The sequence below is a fragment of the Bufo gargarizans genome, chromosome 3, assembly GCF_014858855.1.
Source record: "Bufo gargarizans isolate SCDJY-AF-19 chromosome 3, ASM1485885v1, whole genome shotgun sequence".
NCBI classification, from domain to species: Eukaryota; Metazoa; Chordata; class Amphibia; order Anura; family Bufonidae; genus Bufo; species Bufo gargarizans.
In genome coordinates, this window is record NC_058082.1 from 97,690,490 (window position 1) to 97,708,250 (window position 17,761).

The 17,761-nt window shown below is 42.7% G+C and overlaps 1 protein-coding gene across 2 annotated transcripts in view; it reads left to right on the top strand.

Annotated features, from left to right (window-relative positions):
• Positions 1-17,761, top strand: part of VDR (vitamin D receptor) — a 170,162-nt gene that overhangs the window by 20,144 nt on the left and 132,257 nt on the right. The window contains exon 2 of one of the 2 annotated variants that reach the window (XM_044287611.1): positions 4,929-5,013. Coding sequence is in view for 1 of the 2 variants with exons in the window: in XM_044287610.1 (XP_044143545.1) it covers positions 4,997-5,009 (13 nt within the window). In the remaining variant the exon portion in view is untranslated. The remainder of the gene's footprint in view (positions 1-4,928; positions 5,014-17,761) is intronic. The other variant, XM_044287610.1, reaches the window with a different exon arrangement.

The window sequence follows — 17,761 nt, forward strand, 5'->3', positions numbered from 1 at the left end:
GACAGTAAATTGTGTTTGCTATTTTTCTCCATTTTCAGCAAGGATCACAGCAGAGTTGATGTTGGAGATGGAGAAGAGCATGCTAGATCCTACTTGCGACGTTCTGAGGGAATCCATCCCCTTTCTCAAGCATGTGTGCAAATTCCCATTATCCAAAGTGTATACCATAATTATTTAGGATCTACAAAATATCCATAAAAATAATTAATACTATCAAAGGGCTAAAAACAAATCAATCAGAGCAGCAATATATAAATTCTTCACATAAAGTAAATATGCAAATATACAATATGATTAAGTTGATCTGAAGAACACTCCATGCAAAAAGGCAAGGGTAAACAATCTTAACCCCAATCATCTGGAGGCAAAACAAAACAAAAAACATAGGTAGTAGAGCACATTTATACTCCAGCCTGAAAAAAAGATTGCTGGAGTCAGTCAGTAGGTGCATACCTCTGAGTATATGTGCTGTACGGAGCGGACTGGGAAGTCTTAACAGTCAGAAAGTGAAGTATATGTCTGTTATGAGCAGGCATAGGTTTATGTCACAAATGGCATCACTTTCTAGCTTTCGTATTGATCAGTCGGTCTAAAGGCCCCTTTACACAAGTGAATGAGCGTGGCAATTATTGGGATTTCCCTGTGTAAAGGCGCCCCCTTTTTTTTTTTTTTTTTTTTTTTTTTTTTTTTTAATGCTGTGTACGATTGTAGCCTAATAGCTGCATAGATTCCATTGGCATTTTGGATTTGGTTATTTGCCTCAGGGCTCTCTCCTTTCAAGTAAATTGTATCTACTGTCCTATGACTGTTGTTTAATACTATTCAGTAACACTGCACCTCTCAGGGACCCTTGTTTCATAGTTTGCATCACTGACTATATGCCGTGCTCTACAGAATAGGATGATAAATTGCCATAAATTAATATATATAACATATTATTTGTATTGAAACACTAGTTTTAGAGTTTAGTACAGAAACATGTTCTAATAAAGCTGCCTGTTAATGCCGAGCTGCAGTACTACAACACTGTGTTCTCAGGGATTGTTTTGCTGTTGGAAACCAGGAATGCAATGCGGGCTACCTGAAAACACAGTCATATTTTAAAAGGTTGTACCACTCATCTACACTTCAGGGGAGGGCTTTGATTTAGGAGGAAATAGCCTAAGTCTGCTTTAGTACTCCTGTAATATAGGAGCATTTTTACCTGAGCTGAACTTAAAGAAGACTTGTCTCCACGAAATGCAATTCAATCTGCAGGGAGCATGGTGTAGAGCTGGAAGAGCTAAACAGATTGATATTTATTTTTGTAGGGAAAGATTCAGCAAAACTTGTCATTTTTACATTTAAACCTCTACTATTTCTGATTTCATTGTTGACGGAGGAGGTGTTAGCATTCCCTGTGTAAGTGTATATAGACAGATAGCTGTCAGGCATAGCTATCAGTTACTGATAAGACCTCCCCTGTGTACAGCGGTCAGTAACTGATAGCTATCTCTGTATACACACTTGCACAGAGAATGCTATCAATAACTGATAACACCTCTCTTGTGTACAGTTATCAGTGACTGATATCTCTCTCTGTATACACACTTACACAGAGAATGCTATCAATCACTGATAACACCTCCCTGTGTACAGTTATCAGTGACTGACATCTATCTCTGTATACATACTTACACAGAGAATGCTATCAATCACTGATAACACCTCCCTGTGTACAGTTATCAGTGACTGACAGCTATCTCTCTATATACACTTACACAGAGAATGCTGTCAATCACTGATAACATCTCCCCGTGTACAGTTATCAGTGACTGATAGCTCTCTCTGTATATACACTTACACAGAGAATGCTGCCAATCACTGATAACATCTCCCCCGTGTACAGCTATCAGTGACTAACAGATACCTCTCTATACACACTTACACAGAGAAGGCTATCAATCACTGATAACAATTCCTCACAGGGATATAGTGTATAAATTACAGGTTAAATTTTTCCCACAAAAATACATATCAGTCTGCTTAGTTCCTTTAAATCACCGCAGGTTTTACCCAAACTCTGAATGTAGTTGTTTACAGGTATTTATGGCACTGTAAGTTTGTAAGTTCAGCACAGTTAAGTTTAGAAACCAGACACCCCTGCAGAGGGGTAAATAGAGCCCGGCCAGGAAAACTGGAGTGATGGAGCAGGATCTTTTGGGTAGGTACTTACCGGTTCTTTATCTCAGGTGAATCCCAGGGGTTGTCTAGTTTCCCCCTGAAACAGGACAAATGCCTTTAAATTACAGAATGTCAAAATGTTGCGACTGCAGTAAAAAGCCAAAATTCACCATTCATACACTAGATCAGATCCTCTAAATACAGACTCTTGACCAGATCCACAAAAAATATACAGAACCTAAAAATGCATACAGACACCCTAATAAAATACCGACTCTCACAACCCCCCAAACACAGACCCCCCATAGCCCTTCAAATAATTGACTCCAGACCATAATACCTAAATTACTCCAAATGTCTAAATAAATATGGACCCATAAAAAAATACAGACTGTAGACACAAAAAAGGCCACCGTTGACGGATCAGTGTGGTTCCACCAAAATCTGGACTCCTGACGATCTGATATTGATAACTTATTCTAAGCCCTGGAAGACCCTATAAGGACTAATTTCTTATGTCAGTCTTAATAAAAATCCCTCTTAGAAAATTTGGTGCAGGGGCATCAGAACATGAAGTCTATGCCAGCAAGAAGCTGCTGTCAATTTATAGTGTAATTGATGCCAGTTTTCTGGAGCAAGTACTGTTAAGTTTGTCGAGCTTCGTAAGCCTCGTGTCCTCCCATTCATTTTTAGAAAAGTGGCAAGTGTGGTGTAAAGTTGCAAATCTTGTCACAAATGGAGTTCTGCTCCAAAATCTGTGACTTTTATGCTCCAGAGATCGGTGTAGAAGCATTAATAGATCCCCCCTGTGTTGGAAATTCTCACTTATCGGTGGCAAAGTGGTTTTTGGCTCTTCTGAGCGCCACTGCCCAATATTTGAGGGACAAAGTTCTGTAGAACATATCCAAAGATACGGTAGAGAAATGTAGACTTTCCCTTCAAACCCTTACACTGTTGTGAACTTTGACACGCATCATGTTGTTACGTTGGCCAAAGGCCAAGGTAATGTTATTTATCACTGAGGTAGTGATATTTATGAGACTGGCAAATAGCTGAGCTACAGTATATAGTACAGTATCCACCAATTATGATTTTGGCTTCAAAAACGGCATCAGAAAGCCTAAATTTGTGATACTCCACTAGAGGTAGAATTCCCTAGGGCAGAGATCAGAAACCTTCGGCACTTCAGCTGTTGTGAAACTACAACTCTCAGCATGCAAATCTACTCGGCTATTCTTGTAATGCCCACAGAAGTGAAAAGAGGATTCTGTGAATTGTAGTTTCAGAACATCTGGAGTGCCGGAGGTTGCTGATCCCTGCCCTTGGGGGAAATCGGACATGGCAGTTTTGCCACTGCAGTGACTACATTGTTATAAATGTGATTATAAATAAAGATGTTCACACAATCTGGTGACAAATGTTTTTGGCCATGCTGCTTTTTTGTTTGCAGTTTTCCATAATAGCTTTTTCTTAGGAATCAAAACTGAGATAGCTTTTGCACAAAAACTGGCATTAAAGAGGACCCGTCACCTCTCCTGACATGACTGCTTTAGTGACTACTTGTATTCCCCAGAAGAATTCTGGAGCATCAGCTTTTATGACTCTATGATGTGCCATTCCTACATCATTCCTGCTACACGTTAGCAATGACTTACTAGCAGTTTCCAATCAAGATCCATCTGGGTTCTGTCAACTGGGGGGGTGTCCCTGCACAATCAAACACTGACAGCACTGATTGGATAATGTCAAACTGCACAGGGACACATCCCCAACTGGAAACACCCAGCTGGACCTTCATTGCAAGTTGCTAGTAATTCATAACTTCTGGCAGGATAATAAAGGATCGGCACAACATAGAATCGTACAAATAGATGCTCCAGAATTGTTATTACATGTGGGAAAAGTTCATTGGTGATTAAATACTTGTGAACCCTTCAGAATTTTCTTTATTTCCGCATACATTTGACCTAAAACAACAAACTTTTCACAAAAGTCCTAAAAATATTAGACTTGGTAATTTATTTATTGAGGAAAATGATCCAATACTGTAAAAAATAAATAAAAAAATGTTGAGATGTTAGTGAGCATTCCAGATACTTTGCCTTAGGCTTTTTTGCTACTGTTTTATAGATGACACAACTTAAAGGGGGTTGTCCCACAAAAAATATTCAGCAGTTGTCAAATTTTTTGTAATTGCATGTAATTAAAAATTTAGTACAGCCACGGAGTTATTAAATAAAATGTACCTGTATAGCACCACCTGCTTTTGTTTTTTTTCTTTTGTTTTTTTTTCTTATTTCTTTGTCCAGCTCACTGAGTAGGCCAATTTCCTCCTTCATCTGCCTCTTCAGCTGTGATAGGGAGAGCTGCAGCAGAAAGGACACTCCCCTTGAACTGTCAGCTTGATATAAATCTAGCAGAGCAATGAACGGGGAGATCTGTGGATCCATGTGAGGGACAGGGCTGGTTCTAGCTTTGTTAGGAAAATATTATCTTGTTTTATATGATGTCTGAATGTTCCTATTTTACATTAATCATGGTATAACCCCTTTAGCCCATTGAACACACCATTTGCCATTAACAGTTGTTTTTTTTTTTTGAATGTACACATATTGGATGGTTCGTTTACCGCATCATTGCCCTCTTTTGCTGGAGATACACTTTATTTGACACTGGTCACTTACATTGACATAAGTGGGCACCGTATCTGACATGATTAGGCGCTGTGTCTGATATATGTCTGATATATGTTTTTTTGTATGCAGGAACACAGCAGCGCAGGAACCACTTCCAGTTAAGACGCTACAGAACCCCAACTGTTGTTGATTGCTGAATGACTACAGATAGTGAGTAAGGTTTGGTTTTATTCAAATATAGGTTTTAACAATCCCTTTGTACTAATTTCAATGTAATACTGGGTTCAGGAGACCAATCAAAAATGCATTTTTCATTGTCACTAATCACTGGGGAGTCCAGTTACACTTCAATTCTTGTCACATTGATAAGACTATGGCCTAAATAAGTGTTTATGAGTTTCAGGAGAAGCAGATAAACGATTCACATGAGCTGTCAGTTGACTGGATTCAGTTTAAACACAGAACTTGCTTCTCTGTAAATACACAGATTACATCATTATACTGGGAAAGTGGCTGAAAATTTTCAATAAACGCTAGTTGAAAAAATAATTTTTAGCCCAAAATAAGTACAATTCCCTCAAAGGTCTCCATAGCTTTTAAGTCATACAATAGTGTCCCCAACATATGGTTGAGTTTTCATAAAATGGATGCACAGTGCAAAATTCTTATTTGTATTAGCAAAATTCCATAGACGTACGCGTGACAAGAAACAAATTCCCAGTTCATCTACAAGTCCATACTTTTGGAATAAGCTTCAATCGCAGAGTCCATGCATTAGGTGGTTGGAACGTGTCCCATACCATTTTTATGAGACTGACTGAGAAGTAACGTGAGATCCTTGGCTGCACAGAGTGGCTTCCAGTAAAATGCGGTGTTGGCTTGTTTACTCCAACCTATGGTTTTCCATCTGTTCTAAAACTACAACTACCAGCATTCCCACAGAAGTATCTCAAACTGCCCTCGAGCAGATATAGGGAGTAATTTATTAAGACCGGCGCTTTAGACGCCGGTCTTAATAACCCCTATATCTGTCAGTGTATCCACGGAAGTTATGAAGAGGCGCAGGCCTCTACATAACTTTGGTGCAGCTCTAAATGTAAAGACAACTTCCGAGCTGTCTTATGTTTAGACCATTTTCTACGCGTTGGTACGGCCCTGCTGGCCCATTTACCTCCCACTCCACCTTCCCTGCCCATGTCATGCCCACTTTTGTGCATCCAGCGCCCAGGAATACCTCCACCCACTTTACAGATAACATGACCGCTGATGAAGGTCCACCGTGACCGAAACGTCCGGTCAGAAATAGTCTGTCATTTTTATACATACCACTACCAATATAGCCATATTTCAGGATAATAAATGACCATCATTTTTGTGCAGCTGCTTCCTACATTTTGTTTGCTAGGAGTTTTTTTTTACACTACCATCATGGGTTTCATTATAAACAGAGACCAGGACAGAAGCAGCAGGTCCACCACATGATAAAGCCCCTCGTGCCCAACAATCCCATTGCCTTATGATTCATTCAGCCACAGTGTCCAGTGCTGTTCTTCCTATGTAACCTGAGGTTCCAATGGCAGTCTGAACACAGCTTAACAATGACCTGTTAATATACTAGGGAAAGACAGAAATGTTACGTGGCGCTAGTCATTGGATATGTATGTAGATATGAAGATGCTCTTTAAAGTTGCTGTAACACAATTGCAAAACCTCTGAATGCGTCATTCAGCAACCTTCCTGTTATTCTTTTGTAGGCGGCAGTGTTGCTTCACATTCCATTGCTTGTCATGTACAAGTATCTGCAGTCTCTTTTATGAGCACCGTATCTTGTCCTCTGCCCTAGTTATATAGTTATTGCCAACATAATCATCAATAGACTGCAGTGTGTAGTTTGCACTCCAATCAATCTTTCACCGCCTATGATAAATAAGGCTACTTTCACACTAGCGTTTTTGCTAGATCCGGCAGGGTTCAGCAAAAACGCTTCCATTACTGATAATACAATCGTCTGTATCCGTTATGAACGGATCCGGTAGTATTATCTTTAACATTGCCAAGACGGATCTGTCATGAACTCCATTGAAAGTCAGTGGAGGACAGATCCATTTTCTATTGTGTCAGAGTTAAACGGATCCGTCCCATTGACTTACATTGTGGGTCATGACAGATCCGTCTTGCTCCGCATCCCATGACGGAAAGAAAAGCTTGCTGATGTTTGCCCTCCGGTCTGGGAACGCAACCAAACGGAACAGAATGCATTTTGGAGCATTCCGTTCTGTTCAAGTTACGTTTTGTCCCCATTGACAATGAATGGGGACAAAACTGAAGCGTTTTTACCGGTATTGAGACCCTATGACGGATCTCAATACTGGAAGGTTGAAACGCTAGTGTAAAAGTAGTCTTAGCCATAAGTTGTCTTTTACGAACAATTATCGACGACTAAATGCTACTAACTGTGAAGAAAGCTGTGGCAGCTGCAAAAATATACACTTTTGGTGGAGTTTAGACTGGAAATACAAATAAGACGAGGCTCAGTAGCGGCAGTCCATTCTGGGGGACAGTTTGAAACGTTTTGCTGAATGTATGCTCCAGATACACACATGCTCCAGACTCACATTTAAAAATATTGTATACAAATGTTTGCCTAAAGTTGTATTAAAAGTCGTGCTACAGGCCCAAAAACTAAAGCTCTTTTGGTATAAGGGGAAAAAAATGTATCAGATAAATTAAATACTGGTGTACCATACTCAATGTCCACAGTATAGATCAGTGGTTCTCAAACTGTGGAGCGTGTACCATAGGGAATACATACTGCAACACAAGTGGGTATGTCAGGAGCGAAAACAAGACTGGCCCCACATCTAGCTCCTGTACGTCCTTTGTACCTCCCATTGTCCTGCCACCGGAGGCCGGGGGTTCTGCAGTGCTCTGTCCCCAGGCACAAACTGGGTGTCCTTAGGGTGGTCCAGTGTCCTCTTTTGTCAGGTGAATGGTTCATGTCAAGAGCCCATGTTTTTGGGTGGGAGACCCCTTGGGCATAGGCAGATAAAGCTTGGACAGATTCCAGGACTGTCAGCTGTGGACAGTGCATGTGATTACCCGTATCCAGAAACCATGGAGATGCTAGAGCGATACCGAGCTAATATTTTTCTATAATAGTGCATTAAGATAATGCAGACCAGCATCAGAGGCACAGTGACATCGGCCACACTATAATGAAGAAGAATATTAGCGCAGTATGTCTGGCATGGTTTCTGGGCAGAGGTAGTTGAATATATTGTCCTCGGTGCCAGGTCTTAACACCTGTTCCAGATTTCTGAATACGCTTCACAGGGAGTGTGCCTTATTTATTGGGCTTCATATATAAGAGCCATACTGAATGTACCTCACTCATCATGTTGCATAACACAATCTTGAAATTAATGTGCCTAATTAATTGTGCCACATATTGCATGAATGTTCCTCATAGTCAGACTTGCCAACTCTCCCAGAATGTGAAGGAGATTCATAGAAGAGCTGACAATTCTCCCGGACGACCCACACACTCACCTTTACCCAGTCATGCACTTCCCTCTGCTCTCAGTGGAGTCTATTCTGGGGTTTGTAAATGACGTGACGTGAGGTCTGTAAATGTGGGGGCCTGGTGGGGGTAGTCTGGTTTCAGGTCTTACAGGAGGGAGTCTGGGCTCTTGTAAACATGGAGGAGTGTTGTCTGGGGGTCTGTAAACAGGGTGGAGTCTGGTGTGGGCTATGTAGACAGGAGTCTGATGTCATGTTCTAAACAAGGGAGTCTGATTTGGGGTCTTGTAAACATGGAGGAGTCTGGTTTGGGGTCTGTAAATGGGGGGGGGGGGGGGGGGCTCTAGACGAGTCTGTAAGCAGGTGGAAATCTAGTATTGGGTCTTGTAAAGAGGGCAAAGTCTGGTCAGAGGTCTATAAACAGGAAGAGTCTGGTCTGGGGTCTGTATACAGGGGGTCTTGGGTTTGTATTGGGCTGGGTATCATTGAAGGCCTTGAAGGCTTTTTTAGTATTGAAGTACTTTTCTAATTGTACCACATTGTGGGTGAGGATGTGCCCTTCTACAACTGTGATTATTGTGTATTTGAGGGGAGTAAAGGCAGCAATTTTTATAAATTGTCTCCAAGGTAAAATGGAAGATTTTAAAGAAATTTGAACACAAGTTCAAGTGCCTGTGACTTCATCTGTTCTATCTTAAAATAATCCATAAACATAGATTATTTTTTTTAACGGTTGAATGATATATTTATAATTTTAAAAGTGTGGTAATGACAATAACCTGTTTGTTTTACAGCTCTTATGTAACAGATTCTTGTCACTAGGGAGCACTGGGCTTGGAAAGGTTGAGAAATACTGGGATATACTGTATTTCCCTCAGCCATTGTTTCTCTTCACTGGCGCTTGTTAAAGCTTATATATCCTTAAGTAAAAAATCTATCCTTAGGCAGCTGTAGATATGTATTAGTTATATAGGAGAGTGTACAGGCTCTTCCGGGTGTGCAGTACGAGCTGAGCCGAGTGTTCAGACACCAACAGCTCCATCCCGCATGCTTCCCTCCCCTCTCTCGCATCATAAACCAAGGTAAGGAAACATGTTATTTAAAAATCCACATAAAATAATTACAACGTTCCTCAGTTGTTTACTTGTCTTATATTGCTTTGGTAGTGTTTGTTTTTTCTGTACCCACCCAAATTCACTGTCAAAATATTATTCTGGCCCCTGAAATCTGTAAGTCACGAGACACAAAAGTTCAGTTCATACAGTGTAAATGTCATCCCGAAATGCACTATTCACCGGTAACAGGGAAACCACAGAAGTTTACATTTCAGTTTTGCTCTAACATGATATCATTATAAATCAGAAAAGTTTTTTTATGGAAATGTATTCAGTTCTTCATATTGACCGATAAAGGATTGTCCAAAGTAGACAACCCTTTTAGGGAAAAATCTGCTCTTTTTACCAGTATGGTGGCATATGGAGTTATCAACTTATGTAGAAAATGCTATCGGTCACTGATAACACCTACCCCTTGTACAGCTATCAGTGACAGCTATCTCTGTATACACACTTACACATAGAATGTAGTGTTGAGCGAGCATGCTCAACCGACTACCAGTTCGGCTTGAGCATCGCTATGCTCGGCACATGGCGGTACTCGGCCGAGTACCGCATGTGCTCGAGCGCAATGCTCCAGTCTCCTGCCCGCGCGTTTCGCGGCTGCTAAGCAGCCAGTATACGTGCAGGTAAGTACTGCCCTCACTGTAATGCCAGTAGCCATGTTGGCTACTGGCATTACGGTGATTGGCTGGCCGGAACGCGCCATCAGGTGCTATATAGCACCTGATGACACGTGTTAGGCTCATTTTAAGTCAGGGAGAGCTGAGCATAGGAAGGGACAGAGAGTGTAGGGAGTTTAATTGAATTTAATTTTTCTACAAAAACGTTTCATAGACTCAAAAGTCCTTGTAAGGACTATTGTGTGTGACAGCAGCAATATATATTTTAGCGCATCCTGCGCAAAATACTGTGTAAAAGGCCGCTGCGGACAGTAAAATTATTCGCGCCACATCTCTTGTGTAAATTGTGCGCATCCCTAAAATATCTGTGACATCCAGTACACTTTTTCTGTAGACACTGCGAACTGTGACATTTCCTGTGGTACCTGTCCTGTATAATGTTTCCTCATCACAAATACCTTTGTAAAAAATTTTAATAAAACGAGTGATCCCACACCTGCATATTCCGAGGACCTCTTTTTATAGCCATTACTTGATTTGGCCCTCTCGCCAAGCACGCTCGAAGAGGGACATGAGATCATGTGCCCTGATTCCCAACCTCTTGAACATCCACAGTTACAAGAACATGACGGTGGGGAACGGCAATTAGTGTTTAATGAGGTGGATAATGATGACGCACAGTTGCCAATGAGTCAACCGCAATTACTGTCTCAAGAGGTTGATGAAGAGGATGAGACACAGTTGTCAATCACTGAGGTTGTGGTTAGGTCAACAAATCAGGAGGATGATCAGAGTGAGGAAGTGGAAGAGGAGGTGGTGGACGATGAGGTCACCGGTCCAACCTGGGAAGGTGGAAAGCCGAGCAAGGACAGCAGTACAGAGGGAAAGGGATCTGCAGCATCGCAACAGACTGGAAGAGGCAGTGGGGTGGCAAAAGGGAGAAGGCGGGCCATACCACACAGGCCCGCAACTGTTCCACGGGACAACCCCTTGCGGCAATCTCCCTTGCCTCTAACTCGCTACAATCAGCATGATCCGCCACATGGCATCCAAGCACCATAATAAGTGGGACGAACGCCTGGGTCCACAATCTGTGTCTGTGGGTCACACCACTGCCTCCTCTTCTGCTGTGTTACGTGCTGGCCAATCCCCTGTCAAAGGTGCAGCCCCGGATGCATCCCGCCCTGCACCTGGACCTTCACAAGCACCATCAACGACCACATCCACTTCCGTGTCCCAGCGCAGCATACAAATGTTATGCAGTCCCCAGCCGCCATTATTTATCACGGTGTGCCGTGCCCGCCTTACACCAACATGTGTCCCGTAACATCACACGTGCCCTGACCAACACAGTTACTGGGAAGGTCCACTTAACCAAGGACACATGGACAAGTGCATTCGGCCACCTATGTTAGTGGCTCCAACCCCCACTTCTCCTCCTCCGCCTCCTCCTCCACTTCCACCTCCGAATTATCCACGTGCAGCACCAGTCAGTCATCAGTTTCTAGCTGGAAGCAGTGTAGCACTGCAGTGGGGAAGCAGCAACAGACTGTGCTAAAGCTGATATGCTTAGGGGAAGAACAGCACACCGCTGCAGAGCTGTGGCAGGGGATAAGAGACCAGCAGACTAAGCTGTGGCTCTCGCCACTCAACCTAGAACCAGGCATGGTTGTGTCCGATAATGGCCGTAACTTGGTGGCAGCTTTGGAGCTCGGCAAGCTCGGACATTACAGGGTCAGCTCACCAGAGGCCCGCACCTCAAATCTTTTACAGGGTCAGTTCACCTAAAGGCCCTCACATTTTATTTTTTAGAGGGTCAGCTCACCTGCAGGCCCGCACATAAAATCTTTTACAGGGTCAGCTCACCAGCAAGCCTGCACCTAAAATCTTTTACAGGGTCAGCTCACCAACAGGCTCTCACATATAATTTTTTTACAGGGTTAGCTCACCAACAGGCCTTCACCTACAATCTTTTACAGGGTCAGATCACCAGCAGGCCCGCACCTAAAATCTTTTACAGGGCCAGCTCACCTGCATGCCTGCACCTAATTATACCTAATAGGTAATTTGCGCGCATGCTGCCTTGCTTGGATGTGGTAGCTGTAGCTGTTTCTCAGACTCCCCCTCTCCGGAATCGAATAATGATTCCCCCATTACCCGTGGTTTACATGGTTTGGGCTGAAAATAACATCGAACGTTGATAGGGGCAGACATCCTAATGGATCGTCGCTGTCACGGAGACGTGCTATCGTCCCCAGGTTATCTAGAGTCACCAAAGCGGCATAATGTTTTAGATGGTCAGATCCGCAGGCCCTTGCTCCAAATGTTTGGGGGTCACTAGCAGGCCATCAATCATAATTTTTCAAGGCTGTGTATGATGCCCTCCTTTATGTGTAACAAAGGGTGTATTGGAGTGCCAGTTCCTTGTAATTTTTGGCAGCCCTTTAACTTAGTGCATAGGCTTTATGAGTATAGGAGTCCCAACTACATGAACAATTGTACCACAATGTGAATGGGGCCCTCCTTTATGTGATATACAGGTTGTTTCAGAGTGCCTCTTCCTTGTAATCTTTGGCATCACTTTTTATATACAAGTAAATATACAGGAAATAATGGTTCCTATCAATTTTTCCTCTAAAATAATTTTAAAAAAAATCTTCGGTTTTGTGCGTATTATTGTCAGTCTGTAAAAGTTGTGTACAGAGAACATCATTCCCAGCAGCAACCTGCGAGTACAAGATGCATCCAGACATTCTCCCCATGCTGTTCCAAAACCATTTCGGTGGTGTTTCTATCAATTTCTGACATTTTCCTATGAACCAGGCACCCTCCCCTCTTCAGAGCAGGGTGTACCTGGTTTAATGCTCGGTTCTCCTATTTGCTTCAATTATACTCAGGTGCTCGGTCGAGCACCCAAACATCCCGATGTGTTCGGCCCGAGCACTACGGTGCTCGATCAACATTAATAGAATGCTATCAATCACTGATAACACCTTTCCTGTGCACAACTATCAGTGACCGCTATCTATGTATGCACACTTACACAGAGTATGCTATTGATCACTAATAACATCTCCCCTGTGTACAACTATCAGTGCCTGACAGCTATCTCTGTACACACACTTAGGCCGAATGCACACGGCCGTTTTTCACGGCCGTGAGCGGTCCGTGGAACCGCGGCCTGGATTCCTGCTGAGAGCAGGAGCACACAGCGTCATTGGTTGCTATGACGCCGTGCGCTCCCTGCTGCCACTGCAATACAGTAATACACTGGTATGATCTATACCAGTGTATTACTGTACTGTGGCGGCAGCAGGGAGCGCACGGCGTCATAGCAACCAATGACGCCGTGCGCTCCTGCTCTCAGCAGGAATCCAGGCCGCGGTTCCATGGACCGCTCACGGCCGTGAAAAACGGCCGTGTGCATTCGGCCTTACACAGAGAATGATATCAATCACTGATAACACCTCCCCTGTGTACAGCTGAAGTCAGAAAGAGCAGAGATACAAATGTATTAATGACAACTTTTACTGTAGCGTTTTCCACAAAACTATATATTAGTCTGTTCAGATCTTCCTGCTCTATAACAAACTGCCTGCAGATTGCACTGCATTTTGTGGTTACAGGTCTTTAAGGTAATGAACAACAAAATTATTTTTAAAACATTTTAAATATGCATAGTATGTAGCGACCTGGCTCTGGTACCTGTTGTGCCGTGAATGAACAAGTCTCTGCTAAGCACTTTGACCATTTCTGTAGACATACAGTTTGCCTTGACAGCTGAGTAACTGAAAGAAGTATTATCTCAACTGAAATTTCAAATGTGGGTGGACTTCTGTTACTAATGGCGTTGTATTAAAGTAATATTTTCTTACATTGCTTCTTAGGCCTCTTTCACACGGGCGTCATGGATTTAGGCCGGATAAGATGCGGGTGCGACGTTGTAAAATGTGCCATTTTTCTGCGCGAGTGCAAAACATTTTAATGCGTTTTGCACGCGCGTGATAAAAATCGGCATGTTTGGTACCCAAACATGGGTTAAGTGTTGTATAGATTTTATTATTTTCACTTATAACATGGTTATAAGGGAAAATATTAGCATTTGTAATACAGAATGCATAGTAAAATAGGGCTGGAGGGGTAAAAAAAATAAAAGAAAAAAGAATTTAAGTCAATCTTAATCCACTTGTTCGCGCAGCCGGGCTTCTCTTCTTTCTTTCTTCTTTGCTGTGCAGGAAGAAAAGGACCTATGGTGACGTCACTGCGCTCATCACATGGTCCGTCACATGATCCATCGCCATGGACCATGTGATGAGCACAGTGATGTCACCACGGGTCCTTTTCCTCCTGCACAGCAAAGACAGAAGAGAAGCCGGGCTGCCCGAACAAGTGGATTAAGGTAAGTTACATTATTATATATTTTTTTAACCCCTCCAGCCCTATTTTACTAAGCATTCTGTATTAAGAATGCTATTTGTCCTTATAACAATGTTATAAGGGAAAATAATAATGATCGGGTCCCCATCCCTAGCGTGAAAATCGCACCGCATCCGCACAAATCATGTTTGGTGTCACAGACACCTCCAATAATATAAACCATACACATCTGCAAACAGGCAAACCTACCTTACCAAACCTTCTTCTATTTAAAAAATAAAAATTATAATGCCCAAAACTGACTTTTGTGGTACACCACTTGTAACTATTCTCTCTTCAGATTTCAAAACACTGATTATCTATCTTTTAGCCAAGTTGGAAACCAGTTGACTATCAAAGGATTAAAGGGGTATTCCAGTTAGACAAAGTTATTCCCTATTCACAGGATCGCAAGAACAGGGGCCCCTTACCATGGAAATGAATGGAGTGGAAGTTTGCACTGCTATCTGTTCTTCTCTATGGAACAGCCAGGTGTAGTGAGCGTTGTACTCTGCTATCTTCAGCAGTCCCATAGAGAAGGATTGGGGCAACAGTGTGCATGATCAACCTGCTGCCCAATTTGGGGGGTACAGGGCCCCTGTTCTCGTGATCAGTGGGGATCCCACTGGCTAGATCTTGACTGATCTGATAATTCTGTGGATAGCGGATAAGCTCAAACAGAATATTCCCTTTAAGTGCACATTTTAGAAATGCATCCATTCGTTTTTTATGTCTAACTGTATCAAACAGTTTGACGAAATCTAGATAGGCAATAGGCATGGCACCACCTCCAGCCAACACTTTTTGTGACCTAGCCAAAGAAATCAGTGTGATTAGATTGACATGATCTGCCCTTGGTAAAGCCTCCTTAGGTTACTTTCACACTAACGTTAATATTTTCCCGTATTGAGATCCGTCATAGGGTCCCAATACCGGAAAAAAAACGCTTCTCTTTTGTCCCCATTGATTGTCAATGGGGACAAAGCGTGACAGAACAGAACGGAATGCTCCAAACTGCATTCCATTCTCATACTGGAGAGCATGCTGTGGTTTGCTTTCTGTCCTGGGATGCGGAGCAAGACGGATCCGGCATGACCCCCAATGAAAGGCAATGGGGACGGATCCGTTTTCTCTGACACAATAGAAAACGGATTCGTCCTCTATTGACTTTCAATGGAGTTCATGACGGATGCGTCTTGGCTATGTTAAAGATAATACAACCGGATCCGTTCATAACGGATGCAGAGGTTGTATTATCAGTAACGGAAGCGTTTTTGCTGAACCCTGCCGGATCCAGTAAAAAAGGCTAGTGTGAAAGTAGCCTTATTTCCCAACCTCTCCTTCTTGTGATCAGCAGGTGTCCCGGTGGTCGGACTGCTTCTGAATATATATATTTTTTTCCACAGGATAAATAATACGTGTTAAGTTTAAATCATGGCACAACCCCTTCTGAAGTTGGATCATCCAGGCGTATGTTAAAGGAGTTTTTACGAGATTTTGAAACAAATGACCTATCCTCAGGATTGGTCATCAGTAGCTCACCAGTGGGGGTCCGACAGCCGGGAACCCCGCTGACCACCTGTTGAGAAGGCATCAGCGCTCCTGTGAGCACCGTGGCCTTCTCAAAGCTTACCAAGCACAGCGCCATACATTGTATAGCAGCTGTGCTTGGTATTGCGCTCAGCCCTGTACAATGTATGACGCTGTGTTGGTGAGCACGGAGAAGGCAGCGCCACTCACAGGAGCGTTGGTGCCTTCTCAAACTGCTGATCAGCAGGGGTCCCGAGTGTCGGACCACCCCGATCAGATACTATTGACCTATCCTGATGATAAATCATCAGTATCAAAATCTCTGAAAACTACATTTAAAAAGTCTCTTTATTTTGGATTTATGTATTTTTCTGTATTTGAGATTTTACCGTTTATGATTGGTTTCTGAAACTTTTCCCGCTCTCCTGTTGACCTTTCAAAACCATTTATATGCAAATGGTTAAAAGTCATAGATTGAAATGCATGTGCCCTGCCACTCCATTCATTTTCTATGGGAATACTGGAGATAGCCAGGCACCGCGCTCGTCTGTCTCCAGCATCTCCATCCCAAAATCTTCTTTTACGGTATGCTGTGTATAACTGTAAAATTGAACCTGTCTGTAGCAGGACCCTCTCCCCTCTGTGCTGTCTGCAGCAGGAAACAAATATTATTAGACCTTGTCCCCTTGACCAAGCACTCCCTAAACCATGTGTTCTTCGCAGTTTACTATTTTCTTCAGAAACATGCTGTTAGGGTACTTTCACACTTGCGGCAGAGGATTCCGGCAGGCAGTTAGGTCGCCGGAACACAAAGCGGATCCATCTCACAAATGCATTGCAATACCGGATCCGTCTTTCTGGTTGTCATCCGGAAAAACGGATCTGGTATTTATTTATTTTCTCATTTTTAAAGGTCTGCGCATGCAGACGGATCCGTCTTGCCGAAATACGTGGGGCAGGATCCGGCATTGATGCATTTCAATGGAAATTAATTCCGGATCCAGCATTCTGGCAGGATTTCTGGCCGGAGAGAAAACTGCAGCATGCTGCGGTATTTTCTCCAGCCAAAAAAAAAACGTAAGAGGGACTGAACTGATGCATCCTGAACGGAATGCTCTCCCTTCAGAATGCATTAGGATGAAACTGATCAGTTTGTTTCCGGTATTGAACCCCGAGGACGGAACTAGATACCGGCAAACTTTAATGCAGGTGTGAAAGTACCCTTATTCCTACAGACTGACAAATGATGTGGACAAGTGGGCAAAATCTCTTGTTCACTTTGAGGCTAGGGCTACACGACGACATGTGTTGCGCGACATTTTTTTTTTTTGCAGCAATGTCGCGCAACAACTTTTATAATAGTCTATGGTGTCGTGCTGCGACAGGACAGTAGCAAAAAATCCATCCATAGACGATCATTATAAAAATTGTCGCGCGACATTGCTGCGATACATGTTGCAGTGTAGTTGTGCTCTTTGTGTGCGCAACTTTTTGTCATGTAGCACTAGCCTTATAATTCAAGTTTTATTTTTTTTATTTTTATAAAACCGGTCCGTAGTTTTTAGATGACGGTGCGCTTGTAAACTAGAGCAGTTAATCACTTTTTTCATACCACTCTATCTACTTAAGGTATATTGCTGACGTTTATCTGCAGTAAAGGGAGTGGTTCAGATTTTGCAATAAGTGAAATTATGATTCACTTTGATGGTGTCTGTGCCTGTAGTTCTTCTTTTAGTAGCATGATGGTTCCATACAGCGC